Source organism: Prionailurus bengalensis, chromosome B1 (assembly GCF_016509475.1).
Source record: "Prionailurus bengalensis isolate Pbe53 chromosome B1, Fcat_Pben_1.1_paternal_pri, whole genome shotgun sequence".
Lineage (NCBI taxonomy): Eukaryota > Metazoa > Chordata > Mammalia > Carnivora > Felidae > Prionailurus > Prionailurus bengalensis.
This window is the reverse complement of record NC_057344.1, coordinates 161426677-161441792: the sequence shown is the minus strand read 5'-3', so window position 1 is coordinate 161441792 and position 15116 is coordinate 161426677. Positions and strand designations below refer to the sequence as shown.

The 15116-nt window shown below is 35.5% G+C and overlaps 1 protein-coding gene across 10 annotated transcripts in view; it reads left to right on the top strand.

Moving 5' to 3' along the window:
- The window catches only part of EXOC1 (exocyst complex component 1), a 61724-nt gene extending 47063 nt beyond the window's left edge, over positions 1–14661 (top strand). For all 10 annotated transcript variants that reach the window (XM_043604578.1, XM_043604559.1, XM_043604585.1 and 7 more), the window contains 4 exons: positions 6559–6742; positions 8590–8789; positions 11129–11323; positions 13173–14661. In XM_043604578.1, coding sequence (XP_043460513.1) covers positions 6559–6742; positions 8590–8789; positions 11129–11323; positions 13173–13325 — 732 coding nt within the window. In that variant the 3' untranslated portion in view covers positions 13326–14661. The remainder of the gene's footprint in view (positions 1–6558; positions 6743–8589; positions 8790–11128; positions 11324–13172) is intronic.
- Positions 14662–15116: the final 455 nt, after the last annotated feature.

Sequence of the window (15116 nt, the reverse complement as noted above, 5' to 3'; positions counted from 1 at the left end):
TGAAGTGCTTAGCACACTGCCTTGCACAGCAATAAGGCCTTACTAACTGATGGCTCATAATGGCGGTGGTGGTGCTCACGCTGCTGCCAGTGGTAGTAATTAATAATAGTTTATTAAAGAATGTTCATGTTATTCTCAAAACAGAGCAGTGGAGAAACAAAGCAAAATTAACTTAGACAAAGGTGCAAACTCAAATATTTTCTCATAAAATTGCATATATTTCTAAAGGATCTATCTTTTGTCACTATAGGGAAGGATAGTTCCTTCTGCCGCCTCTCATCTCTGTGTCTTATTTTAACTCCTGTCTTCTCAGTGTCTGGTGGATTGTGTGTACTCCATAAGTGTTCTATGTTTTGGTATTTGGGACAAGATTAGGACCTAAGGCAGACCTTGAATGGGTCTGTTTGTATTGAGCCAAAAGCACGAATGTCAGATGGCTGTAGAAAATGGGATAGCGCCTGTGTTTGGCTCTTCATTTGGTGGCCAAGATCAAAGTATCTGGTGTTCTTCAAAGAACAGGACTAAGAAAGCTAGCCTAGCCTGAACTAGAGCTAAAATAGGAAGTAAGTGACATATCAAGTACTACCAAGCTCGGCTCTGCGGTCCTATACATTCTTACCTGTGCTTAATTTGCTTTCCGGGATTCCTCACTTTAGTAATGCGGATTTGCGTCCTTAAACCTTTGAGAGTGATGTGATTTGGTTAAGTTGCCAAGAACAAAGCACAGATAAGCCTCACATGCTATGTGCCTCACATCAAAGTTATAGTCTTAATCACCGAGTAACCTCTGTGTCGAGTAATAAGCTGCAAGTAATGTGTACAATGAGCTTGAGAGAAATTTTATTTTTATAAGATTTAGTTCATTGATGGCTCTTTTTTTTATTTTACTTTTTTATTTTTTTAAATTTACATTCAAATTAGTTACCATATAGTGAAACAATGATTTCAGGAGTAGTTTCCTTAATGTCCCTTACCCATTTAGCCCATCCCACCTCCCACAACCCCTCCAATAACCCTCAGTTTGTTCTTCATATTTATGAGTCTCTTCTGTTTTGTCCCCCTCCCTGTTTTTATATTATTTTTGTTTCCCTTCCTTATGTTCATCTGTTTTGTCTCTTAATGTCCTCATATGAGTGAAATCATATGATTTTTGTTTTTCTCTAATTTCACTTAGCATAATACCCTCCAGTTCCATCCACATTGTTGCAAATGGCAAGATTTCATTCTTTTTGATTGCCGAGTAATACTCCATTGCATGTATATATGTGTGTGTATGTATGTGTGTGTGTGTGTTTACCACATCTTCTTTATCCATTCATCCATCGATGGACATTTGGGCTCTTTCCATACTTTGGCTATTGTCGATAGTGCTGCTATAAACATGGGGGTGCATGTGTCCCTTCAAAACAGCTCACTTGTATCCCGTGGATAAATGCCTAGTAGTGCAATTGCTGGGTCGTTAGGGGAGCTCTATTTTTAGTTTTTTGAGGAACCTCCATACTGTTTTCCAGAGTGGCTGCACCAGCTTGCATTGCCACCAACAGTGCAAAAGAGATCCTCTTTCTCTGCATCCTCGCCAACATGTGTTGTTGCCTGAGTTGTTAATGTTTGCCACTCTGACAGGTGTGAGGTGGTATCTCATTGTGGTTTTGATTTGTATTTCCCTGATGATGAGTGATGTGGAGCATTTTTTCATGTGTCAGTTGGCCATCTGGATGTCTTCCTTGGAGAAGTGTCTATTCCTGTCTTTTGCCCATTTCTTCACTGGATTATTTGTTTTTGGGTGTTGAGTTTGATAAGTTCTTTATAGATTTTGGATACTAACCCTTTATCTGATATGTCATTTGCAAATATCTTCTCCCATTCTGTCAGTTGCCTTTTAGTTTTGCTGATTGTTTCCTTCGCTGTGCAGAAGCTTTTTATTTTGATGAGGTCCCAGTAGTTCATTTTTGCATTGATGGCTCTTTTCTTAAATGAATGCATTGTTTCTATTCTACGAGTTACAAAGTCAGAAAAGACAAATGTCATTTAGAGTATTTCCTTTTTTTTTTTTTAACGTTTATTTATTTTTGAGAGAGAGTGTGAGTAGGGAAGGGGCAGAGAGAGAGGGAGACACAGAATCCAAAGCAAGCTGCAGGTTCTGAGCTGTCATCACAGACCCGCTGTGGGGCTCGAACTCATGGACCGTGAGACCATGGCCTGAGCCGAAGTCAGACACTCAACCGACTGAGCCACCCAAGGTGCCCCTAGAATATTTCCTTTTAATATTTAAGTATATTCATGCTATAATTACATCCTGTGCATTTTAATACCCCACTGGGCACACCGGGGTTGCTCAGTTGGTTAAGCTCCAACTTCGGCTCAGGTCGTGATCTCACGGTTTATGATTTCGAGCCCCGCATCAGGCTCTGTGCTGACAGCTCAGAGCCTGGAACCTGCTTCTGATTCTGTGTCTCCCTCTCTCTCTGACCCTCCCTCACTCACGCGTGCTCTCTCTCTCTCTCTCTCTCTCTCTCTCTCTCTCTCTCTCTCCAGAAAATGAAAAAACATCTAAAAAAATTTAAGTGCCACACTAAACAAAAATCTTCATGCAGTTTAATAACAACCATAGGCCAGCATTCTAAATTAGTGCTCACTGTGTACCAGATGCTGATCTAAGCACCTGGCACACATTATCTCATCTAATCCTCACAACCTCCTCCCCTCTACATAAGGTAGATGCTCTGAGACGTTATGTTACTTTCTCCAGGTCAAAGTAATAGAGTTGGTATTCGTACCCAGACAGTCTGGTTCCAGTGCCTGCAGTCTTACACTACCCTCTCTACTGCATTCATTTTTACTCTTCACAGTTATCAATACTGATAAATAAATATTGGAATACAAGAATACCTCAGAAATATTTCAGCTTCAGCTGAACCACAATAGAGCTAGTATTACAGTAAAGCCAGTATTGCAACAAAGTGAATGCACATGAATTTTTTGGTTTCCCAGTACATATAAAACTTATTTTTACACTATAATTTAGTCTATTTAATGTTCAATGTCTAAAAAACAATATATATAATATAAAAATATTTTATATTATAAAAATATAAATAAAAGCTAAAAAATGCTGACCATCATCTGAACTTTCAGTGAGTTGTCATCTTTTCTCTGATGGAAGGTCTTGACTCCAGGTTTATGGCTGCTAAGTGATCAAGGTGATGATTACTGAAGGCTGGGGTGGCTGTGGCAGTTTCTTAAAATAAGACAACAATGAAGTTTGCCCCATAAATCAACTCTTCTTTTCACAAACAATTTCTCTATAGCATAGGATGCTGTTTGATAACATTCTATCCACAGAACTTCTTTCAAAATTGGAGTCAGTCCTCTCAACCCTGCCGCTGCTTTATCAACTAAGTTTATGTAAATTCTAAACTTAGTTCTAAATCTGTTGCTGTCATTTCAACAGTCTTCACAGCATCTTTAACAGAAGTATGTTCTATCCCAAGAAACCACTTTCTTAACTCATCCATAAGAAGCATGTCCTCATCTATTAAAGTTTTATCATGAGATTGTAGCAATTCAGTTACATCATTAGGCTCCACTTCTAGTTCTCTTGTTATTTCCACCATATCTGCAGTTACTTCCTCCACTGAAGTCTTGAACCCTTCACAGTCATCCATGAGGGTAGAAGCATCTTCTTTCAAACTCCTGTTCATGTTGATGCTTTTGACCTCTTCCCATGAAACACAAGTGTTCTTATTGGCATCTAGAATGGTGAATCCTCTTCAGAAGGTTTTTAATTTATTTTGCCCTGATTCATCAGATACAAAATCAAAAATATTTTTTTTATTAATTTTTTTTAACATTTATTTATTTTTGAGACAGAGAGAGGCCGAGCATGAACGGGGGAGGGTCAGAGAGAGGGAGACACAGAATCTGAAACAGGCTCCAGGCTCCAAGCTGTCAGCACAGAGCCTGACACGGGGCTCGAACTCACGGACTGCAAGATCATGACCTGAGCTGAAGTCGGCTGCTTAACCGACTGAGCCACCCAGGCACCCCCAAAATATTTTTCTTAAATAATAAAACTTGAAAGTTGAAATGATTCCTTGATCCATGGGCTGCAGAATGGATGTTGTGTCAGCAAACACGTAAACACCATTAATCTCATTGTGCATCTCCATCAGAGCTCTTGGGTAACCAGGTGCGTTGTCATTGAGCAGTCATATTTTGTAAGGAATCTGTTTTCTGAATAGTAGGTCTCAACAGTGAGCTTAAAATAGTCCATAAATCATGTTGTAAACAGATGAGCTATCATCCAGGCTTTCTTATTCTATTTATGGAGCAGAAGCAGAATAAATTTGCATAATTCTTGAGGGCCCTACGATTTGGGGAATGGTAAATGGGCATTGGCTTCAACTTAAAGTCACCAACATTAGCCCCTAACAAGTGAGCCTGTCCCAAGGCTTTGAAGCCAGACATTGATGTCTCTGTACCTATGAAAGTCCTAAATGACATCTTCTCCCAAAATAAGACTGTTGTGTCTACACTGAAAATCTGTCGCTCAGTGTAGCCACTTTGATTAATGATCTTAGCGCGACCTTCTGGGTAACTTGCAGCTTCTACATCAGCACTTGCTGCCTCACCTTGCACTTTATGTTATGGAGACGGCTTCTTTCCTTAAACCTCATGAACCAACCTCTGCTAGCTTCAGACTTTTCTTCTGCATCTTCCTCACCTCTCTCAACCTTCATAGAATTGAGAAGAGTTAGGTCCTTGCTCTGGATTAGGCTTTGGTTTAAGAGGATGTTGTGGCTGGCTTGATCTTCTATCCTGACCACTCAGATTTTTTGCATTATCAGCAATAAGGCTAATTTGCTTTCTTACCATTTGTGTGTTCACTGGAGTAACACTTTTCATTTCCTTCAAAAACTTTTTCTTTGCATTCACAACTTGACTATTTGACGCAAAAGGCCTACCTTTCAGCGTGTCCTCTTTTGATATGCCTTCCTCACTAGGCTTAATCATTTTTAGTTGTTGATTTAAAGTGAGAAACGTGTGGATTATTCCTTTCCTTTGAACACTTAGAGGCCATTATAGGGCTATTAAATGGCCTCATGTCAATATTGTGTCTCAGAAAATAAAATTGTGTCTAGGCCTTAGGAGAGGGAGGGAGATGGAGGAATGGCTGGTTGGTAGAGTAGTCAGAATACACACATTTATTGATTAACTCTGCCAGCTTATACGGACATGGTTTGTGGCAAGCCAAACAAAAGATCATGCATCACAGAAGATCCTTACAAATATAATAATAATGATCAAAAAAGCTTGAAATATTGCCAGTTACCAAAATGTGACACAGAGACGTGAAGTTAGCAAATGCTGTTGGAAAAAAGTGAAGCGCAATAAAATGGGTATGCCATAGTAATAAAGATAATATCAAATGGGTGACAGTGCTCCACAGGACTTTCTAATACTAATATCTGTAGCCTGGAAGTAATTACTTTTCTAAGCCACATGTCATTTGATTTTCAAGTTATACCCCCAAAATCATTTATGAAATTTTAGGTAGAAGTAAAAATGATCTTATAGTATTTAGCAGTGTAATTCTTACTGTGAATATATCTAGATCCTCTGAGAAGTACACAGAACCGTAATTGAATTTGTGGATCTTTTTGACCCAAATGTCTAGGTTTTGTCTATATGAGCTATCCCTCTTTTACTTTGTCAACATCGCACACAAGCACTTTGCTGAAATAATTTTAGAATAAGTAACTGATGGATACATGGAAAACTATATAGTATGTAAATCCGTAGTAGAAATGTCTGTTCTCCCTCTCTGTTCTCACACCCAGAAATTAAAGAACTGCTCTATCCAAACACAAAATTTAGGCTAATGAGAATTGGAAATGACTATGGTTCTAAAACTTGGCCACATGGCCAGCAACCAGAAATAACCTAGAGGAATCCTGTGTGTGCTCTGTTATCTAGTCTGCCCCAAGGTAAACAATTGCCTTATACTTACTTTCATGAATAACAGAATTGTTTATTGCTTGTTTTTCTTTGAACAAATAAATACTTGAGGTTCACAAGGTTTGATTGTATCTTGTTTTAAATAATTTGGATTTTTTTTTCCTTGATGTTATTTTCTTAAAATATATGTACTTTTTTAAAATTTGAAGTTTTTATTTAAGTTCTAGTTAGGATACATTTACAGTAAAATTGGTTTCAGGAGTAGAATTCAGTGATTCACCACTTACATATAACACCCAGTGCTCATCACAACAAGTGTCCTCCTTAATACCCATCACCCATTTAGCCCATCCCCCGGCCCACATACCTCCATCAACCCTCCGTTTGTTCTCTGTAGTTAAGAGTCTCTTATGGTTTTAATTTATGAAAATAGTTTTTTTTTGGTGATCCCTATCATATTAATCTGTAATTAGTAAACATCCAAAATGTTCTAGGTACTAAATTATGTCCTGCCACTATGATGTATACATTTGCTTATGACTATATGTTGTTTCTAAGCTGCCTGGCTCTTTCTCTCCCTTGCTTTCTGTCTAACATTAGAGTAATCAAATAAGGCAAATGGAAGAAGTAAAGATCTCAAAAAAGAGTAAAGTAGGAATTCTTCCATTTGTTGCTGAATTTGAAGAATTTGCTGGACTCGCAGAATCAATCTTTAAAAATGCTGAGCGTCGTGGAGATCTAGATAAAGCATATACCAAACTTATCAGAGGAGTATTTGTTAATGGTAAGCTTTTGTTATGTTCTAAAGAATTTTTTGGTTGGTTGTTTTCACTATTATGGTAATTCAAGTTGGAGGATAGATATGTTCATTTTCCATATTCTATAGTCTTTTTTAACTTTCTGAAAGTAATTATTTCTTGAACCTGAAAAATAAAACCCATTCATATTCATCAGGAACCACTTCTATTTTAGGGTTCATATGGGCTTATCACTATGCAAAATTGAAATTCCTTTTTTAATCCCCAAAAATGACCTTTTAAAAAAATTTAAAAATTAAAAATGAGATTTTACATTTGCATCTTAGCAAATGTCTGTGTAACCTTAAGCAAATCAATATACTTCTTTAGGCCTCAGTTTTCATTTCTGTCCCATAAGGTAGATTAATGCTAAAATACCATATAATTCACTGTCTTCCTGTAGTATCAGATCCCACAATTAAGTTACAGAAACAGTAGGATGTGCCATTTAGTTTCAGATAAATGATCTGATTGCATGTAGTCAGGAATTTTAAAAGCTGAGACAATTGACAGGAAGAGGAATCATCTTACCAATTACATATAACATTTTCGGTGGGATCAGGTCAAGGGAAAGATGGATAAATTACATGATTGGATGTTTGTATGGTTGAGATTTCTTTTGAAATTCACAGTAGCTTTTCTTTGTCTGATTGTAAAGTAATACATGCTCATTACACACCCGCAAAAATAAAAAAACAAATTTTAAAAATCAAGAAGAAAATAATTTGTAATCTCATCAGGCAGAGATAACATTTAATTTTTATCCTTCCAAACTATTTAATATTTCTCCTTCATATATATGTGTATGTTGAGAGTGTGTGTGTGTGTGTGTGTGTGTGTGTGTGTGTTCTTTAATATAACCTGCTACTCCATAATTCTAGTGCCTTTCCTTGTCAATTTATGTTATTACTATAATCATTTTCATGACCGCATAGTATTCCATGTGTTATTATTTATCAAATCTCCTATTAATAGGTATTTAGTTTGTTTCTAATTTTTTGCATATATTTTTGTATTCTTGTCCAGTCATTTCCTTGGGGCAAATTACTGGAAATGGAATTACCAGGTCAAAAGGTTTGCGTATATCTCAAGGCCTTTGCCAAATTGCCATACAGAAAGGTTAAACCAGTTTAGTGTTCTGAACGGTTGGTGAGAGTTTTCATCACATCTCATTAATGCTGGATATTAGTAGATATTATCAGTCTTTTTATTCTTTGTTGACCTAATAGGCTATAAATTGATTGTGTTTATGGTTGGGTTTTTTTTTTGTTGTTTTTTTTTGTTTTTTTTTTGTTTTTTTTTTTTTTACCATGCAAGAGCTTTGAAATTTCATGTCAGATTTATTTATCTTTCCCTTTATGACTTCTAAGTTTTTGGACCATTCTTAAAAAGGTCATGCTATTACAAAAGTTTTGTTTTTGTTTTTGTTTTTTTAATTAGCTTTATTTTCCCTGGTACTTGTGATTGTATTTGTTTATTTATTTGCTTTCTACATTTTTAAGTACTTGAGCAATTTAGAATTTCTTTGGCTGAAGATTGCAAATACTAATCCAGATTTAGTGTATTTGAAATATTTGTATATATGCAAATGTGTATATATACACATTTATATACACAGACACACACACACACACATATATATATGACTGTTTTAGAGTGATTTTTTAATTAGATTTAAGTGGATATGAAAACCCTTTAGTATATTTTATTAAGTCCAGAAATGTGCTTACTTCTTAAACTTACAAATGAAAAAAATCATGTAAATACTTTTATAGCTAAATATGGTCCTATTCATATCAAAATGTTATTATATTTTTTCTTTTTTTGATTTTAGTGGAGAAAGTAGCAAATGAAAGCCAGAAGACCCCCAGGGATGTAGTTATGATGGAAAACTTTCACCATATTTTTGCAACACTGTCTCGTTTGAAAATCTCATGTCTAGAAGCTGAAAAAAAAGAAGCCAAACAAAAATACACAGATCACCTTCAGTCTTATGTCATTTATTCTTTAGGGCAACCTCTTGAAAAGCTAAATGTAAGTATATTTTCATTCAGTGAATTTTCCTGATTTTGAACCTGTATATCATGTATTTAGATATGAATAACACATTCATACTAATTTGCTCATGTATTGATGCAAAAGGATAAGGAAGGAGTGACTCAGTTATCAAAGGTTCCAGTGTGCTAAGACACTATTAGGTGCTCTATACCTTATTTTAATTCTTGCGAAAAATGATCTGGGCTAAGGTAGCATCAACCCATTTTACAAATGAAGAAACTGAAAGTAAATAAACTTGCTTGAAGTCATAATAACTGGCAAGTAGCAAAGCTGGGGGAATGAACCCTAGATTAGGCTTTTCCATTGTACCAAGTTCTCTTTTTTCCTCATAAATGGCTCATCTCTAACCCTAGTTCAAATGAAGATTTTGAAAACTTTATCAAGATAAAAAGAAAACCAAAAATTGCTTTTTTCATTGCCTTTTTCTTTCCCTTCCTTTTCTGAAGTGAGTCATTCTCCAGAGCGTATTTGATTATTACAATTAAGAATGGATGGTTTTAGAGAACTTTACAATAGTGGAAGCTTCAGTGGACCCTTCTAGATAACTTTGTCCACAATGTGATTAGTGCTCTTTCATAAGTTTTTAACTTGAAATTAGAGCCAAAATATATATATGTTGTCAACAACAAATGCTTAAAAGACATTTAATCAAATCCACAACCAATTCCTTCTAAAACTTAAGAACAGACAGATATTATTTCTCTAGGGTAAAAGGTCTTTCTCAGACCTAAAGTCTACTTGGTACTTAACTGCAACACTAGAACCATTCCCTTTGAAATAAAATTTAAAGCAGAATCATTGCTAGATCCTTTAATATTTAACATTGTTACGGAAGCTCTAGCCAATGCAATAAGACCAGAAACATAAATAAAAGATATGGAAAGGAAAGTTAAGATTATAATTACCTATATATAATAGGTTGAAATTACTGATCTATGATAAAGTAGCAGGATTTGAAATAAGTGTATAAAAAAATAATTTATTTCTGGTATGTTATAACAACCAATTAAAAGGTTATGTAGAAACAGGGGCGCCTGGGTGACTCAGTCAGTTCAGTGTGTGACTCTTGATTTTGGCTCAGGTCATGATATCACAGTTTATGAGATCAAGCCCTACATAAGGCTCTGCACTGCCAGCACAGGGGCTACCTGAGATTTTCTCTCCCCCCCACCCCCGGTGCTTCCCTGCTTGCATGTGCACATGCACACACACAATCTCTCTCTCTCCTTGTCTCAAAATAAACAGATGAACTTAAAAAACAAAAAGTTTATGTAGAAACAAAATTTTTAAAAGCACCAGGAATAAATTTATCAAAAAAGTTATTAGCAAAAGCATAATAATTTAATGAAAAACAAATAGTACTTGCCAAGAAAATTTTAGAGAAAAGTAACGAGAGGAGATTTGGCTTGTCAGCATTAAATCATATTGTACAGTACTCACATAAAGGCGTGTCAATCAATAAAAACTGCGTATTTAAAAAACAAATATATTTCAAAGATGACCTGAAATGAATATTTGTAACAATACAATAGTCAGTATATTTAATATAAAATGCCTTTTTAAAATCAATAAGGAAAGCACTAAGATCCCAATGTATAAATGGGCAAGGGTTCTGAATATACTATAAAATATGAAATCAGGTTAATTTCATTTATAGCCAAAGAGTCATGAAATAAAACAACAAATAAACCTTTTCACTCATCAAAATGTAATTTCTTTAAATTGTGGTAATTCTGATGATTATGTGATAAGTAGCAGTTTCGTGTCCTATTGATAGAAATATAAATTGATTGAACTTGGAAGCAAATTATGTATTTGAAGAATCTTCAGAATACTTAAAATGATGCTCCTCAACTAAGGAATCATAGACCTTGAAATTTGTACTGGAAAGTAATCAGTATTGTGGGTAAATACTTTTGTATGAAAAATATTTATGACCACTGTGTGTACAATAAATTTAATCGGAGTAGATTTTGCCAACTCTGAAAAAGTGAAAAATGTTAAATATTCAATACAGGAGCAATGAATAAATTGTAGTTCAGCCATTAGATAGAATATTATGCAGCTGTTAAAATTTATAGTTTGGAGAAAACAAAATATTAAATGGGAAATACAACATATAATATAACCTAATTTATATATTTACAAGAAAAGACTAGAAGGAAATCTAAAATGAGTAGTGTGATACATTTTTAATATATTTTCTGAGTTTAATACAGTGAATAAATACTATTTTATAATGAAGGTTTTTTTTTTTTTAATTTAAGTGGTAATAAAAGCAGTGCTTACCATTATTTCTTTTCATTTCCTTGAAGCATTTCTTTGAAGGTGTTGAAGCTCGTGTGGCACAGGGTATAAGAGAGGAGGAAGTAAGCTATCAACTTGCATTTAACAAACAAGAACTTCGTAAAGTCATTAAAGAGTATCCTGGAAAGGAAGTGAAAAAAGGTCTAGATAACCTCTACAAAAAGGTTGATAAACATTTATGCGAAGAGGAGAACTTACTTCAGGTATGCTTAGTTCCTTTAACCATCCTAAATTGCACATCTTTACATATATTGCTTTTCTCCAGGAGTCATCTAGAAAAGCTACAGATTTTCTGTTTTAGTGCAGGAGGAAAGTTCCATAAATTATAGGCCAGATTAATGAGTTGTGAGGAAGAAAGGAACAACATTGATAATATAAGTTTATATGGCTATTCCTGTTTATCTTACATTTCTGCTTTATTGTTTTGAGACATTAGTTGTTTTGCTTAGGGCTGTGGGTTTTTTTTGAGGTTTTTGTTTGTTTTTTAGATTTGAGGAAGGTAACTAAATGGAATAGAGCATAGTACAGCGGAGTGATGCTGAGCATGGGGGCCAGAGTTAGAAATGCAGCTCCAGATTAAGTTGTATGACTTCAGGCAAGTTGCTTAACCTCTCTGAGCCTCAATTTTCTTATTTGAAAAGTGGAAATAATACCTCCCTCATATAGTGGACACTACTATTATTGTCATTGCCATTTTACAGATGAGAAAATCAAAAGCTTAGGGAGGTGGAGTAACATGACCAAGATCTCATAGCTAACGGATGGTAGAGCCAGATTTAAACCCCAAATTGAGCCATTTTTCTTAAACCATACTGAAAGACCCAGACGTGAGTGAGAATAATTCAGATTTCAACATCATCAAAGGCTTCATGAGGGTTATTGCATTTGTGTCAGCCTCTGAAATTCAGGTAGGTACAGATAAAGCAAAAGGAGTGACATTCCAGGTGGATGAAATACCATGAGCTAAAAGATGTAAAGCCAAAAGTGTAATACGCTTTAGCAAATAGACTTAAGGTGACAGGAATTTAGTATTTATGATGTTTAGGGTTTATGAGGAAAAATCCTGGAAGAATACTATCTGTTGGATAGTGATGATGGTCATAGCACCCACCCTCACCAGCTAGTCATGAGATGTAAATAGGATGATACATATATAAAGCCTTTGTACTGTGCTGATACACAGTAAGCATCAATAAATGTAACCTGTTATGGATGCCTGGGTGGCTCAGTCGTTGAAGAATCCAACTCTTGATATCAGCTCAGGTTGTAATTTTGTGGTTATGAGATTGAGCCCTACCTTGGGCTCTGTGCTGAGCATGGATTCTGCTTGAGATTCTCTCACTCCATCTCTCTCTGTCCCTCCCCTGCTCACACTCACTCTCTCTTTCAGAAAAAAAATAAACATTGAGGAAAATAAATAAATAAATAAATGTAACCTGTTAGTATTAGCTAATATGTCAATGTAAAATCAGATTCTGCCTTGATAGGTGTCTACATAGTTATTCCCACTGCTAAATCATAAACCCTTGGATTGCAGATAATCCATCTTGGTGTCCTTCATAGCATCAAGCAATGTTTTGTATCATCAATTTTAGCTAAAGAACTTTTTAAACTTTCATCTGAAATGAAATTTAAGCATTAACTGTTGCATTCCATTTAATTACTAGTCTTAGTTCCATATATAATTGTGTAAATACACATCGGTATTGGATATTGTAGTAGATATAATAATGGCTAAAATGTAATGAGTGCTTGCTATGTCAAACATGTTCTAAGCACTTTACATACACTCATGCACTCATTTAATCCTCACAAGAAACTTATGAGGAAGGTATCATTGTTACTACCCTGGCTTCCAGATGAGGAGCTTGATGCACAGGGTAGTGATTCAACATAATCAGGGTCACATATGTTCTAAGTCTAAGGAGCCAGGGTGCATGTTCTTAACCATTACACTGCTAAATTCTTAGAATATGTCTTGACATTATTTCTACTTAACTTGATTATATATTTCCATTCATAATTTAGTAACTATTTTCATTTTTATAATAGGTGGTGTGGCACTCTATGCAAGATGAATTTATACGCCAGTATAAGCACTTTGAAGGTTTGATAGCTCGCTGTTATCCTGGATCTGGCGTCACGATGGAATTCACCATTCAGGACATTCTAGATTATTGTTCCAGCATTGCACAGTCCCACTAAAACAGAAGAGATAGATGAAAGAAGTGTCTACTATTTTGTGTGTGTGTGTGTGTGTGTGTGTGTGTGTGTGTGTGTGTGTGTAAAGAAAAGATTTAGGTGCTAGGTTGCCCCTGCTGCTTTAAGTCAACAGACTGGATAGGAGGAGTGGGTATATGCAACTTCCCTTACCTGTGTAACTAATAACATGAGACTTCCCTGTTACAGGTGGTCGCTTGGCCATATGTGCAAACAGGGGCATGTGAAAGGAAAAACAGCAAATTGAGTGTCCCAGAAAGTGAAAGATAAATGAAAAAAACACTGGGTACACCAGACACCATTCAAAATTATCAAGTAACTGTCTTGAGAACCCAGACTTGAACTTTATGTATTATTAAATGTCAGGTAAATGGGTAATACCATACTACAAATATTCAAGAACAAAAGTACCAATTTATGTAGCAGTTTTATTTACCCAGTAGGTTGTGTACTAACTTAAAGCATTTCTTTCATCATAAAATGCCTTTAGCATTCTTCTGTAACTGAACAGAAAGTTTTCTTTTATTGCCTAGTTTCTTATATTTGAGAATAGTTATCCTGTGTGTAATGCATTGAAAGTTCTTCAGTTTTCACCAATTCACTATTGCTTTCAAATCATGTAACTACTAAAATATTGTACAGAATTTTTCCCTCCGTCTAACTAATGTGTATATGGACAGGGATCTTGTGATGATCAGTTGTAGACTTAGATTTTGAGGATTATGTGACTCTGTGTAGCAATGAATCTGAAATAAAGACATTTGCAAAAAAAAAATTTTCAGAAAAGTTAAAATTTGGTAATATCATTCTTAGATCTGTTATTTGCTATTTTTTGTATAAAAGCAAATTCTTATAAAATCAGTAAACAAAAATTATATGTTCATTTACCATAAAACATTTAAGAGTATAATAAGAAAAATGAAACCATTTATAATAGCATCAAAAATATTTAGTATTTAGGACTAAATCTAACAAACCATTGTACTATTAACTGAAATGTATCTTCTCAGAATTCCTATGTGGAACCCCTAACCAGCATCCCCTCGCTCCCCCCCCCCCCACCACAATGTGACTGCATTAGAAATAAGGCTTTAAGGAGAGAGATTAAGGTTAAATGGGGTCATAAGTATAGCGCCCTGATCCAGTAGAAATCGCACCCTTGTAAGAAGCCACCAGGGCTCTTTGCCATGTGAGGACACAGCAGGAAGGCAGCCATCTGCAGGCCGGAAAGAGAGCTCACAAGAACCCAACCATGCCAGCACCCTGATCTTGGACTTCCAGCCTCCAAAACTGAGAAAATAAAGTTCTGTTAGTTAACCCACTCAGTCTATGGTATTTTATTATAGCAGCACAAGATGTATAAGACCTTTATGAAGAAAATTATAAAACTATTGAAAGATATTAAAGAAGGCCTATGTAAGTGGAGGAATATTTCATGTGTCCGTGTAAGAACACATAACATAGTAGAAATGGCAGTTATCCTCAAATGTAAGGATTCAGTACAGATTTCCAATATTCTAGCCCTGTGCCTAACAAGCTTGAAAGTCGCCTCTCCAGTCTAACAAATGAAAAGCTGAACAAACTGAAAAATCAACTCTTTTTAGATCTGTAAGAGAAGTGAGGTCACAAGGAAAACCGCTACTACAATTAGAGAGATCCAACAGTAGAACTTATTGGAGCAGAAACCCACAAGCTGAAACCCACAGGAACCAGTGCCCAGGTAGGGAAAACTGAACTGTACTTAACAATTTGCTTGAGACTGAGTGTGGGTTAAGT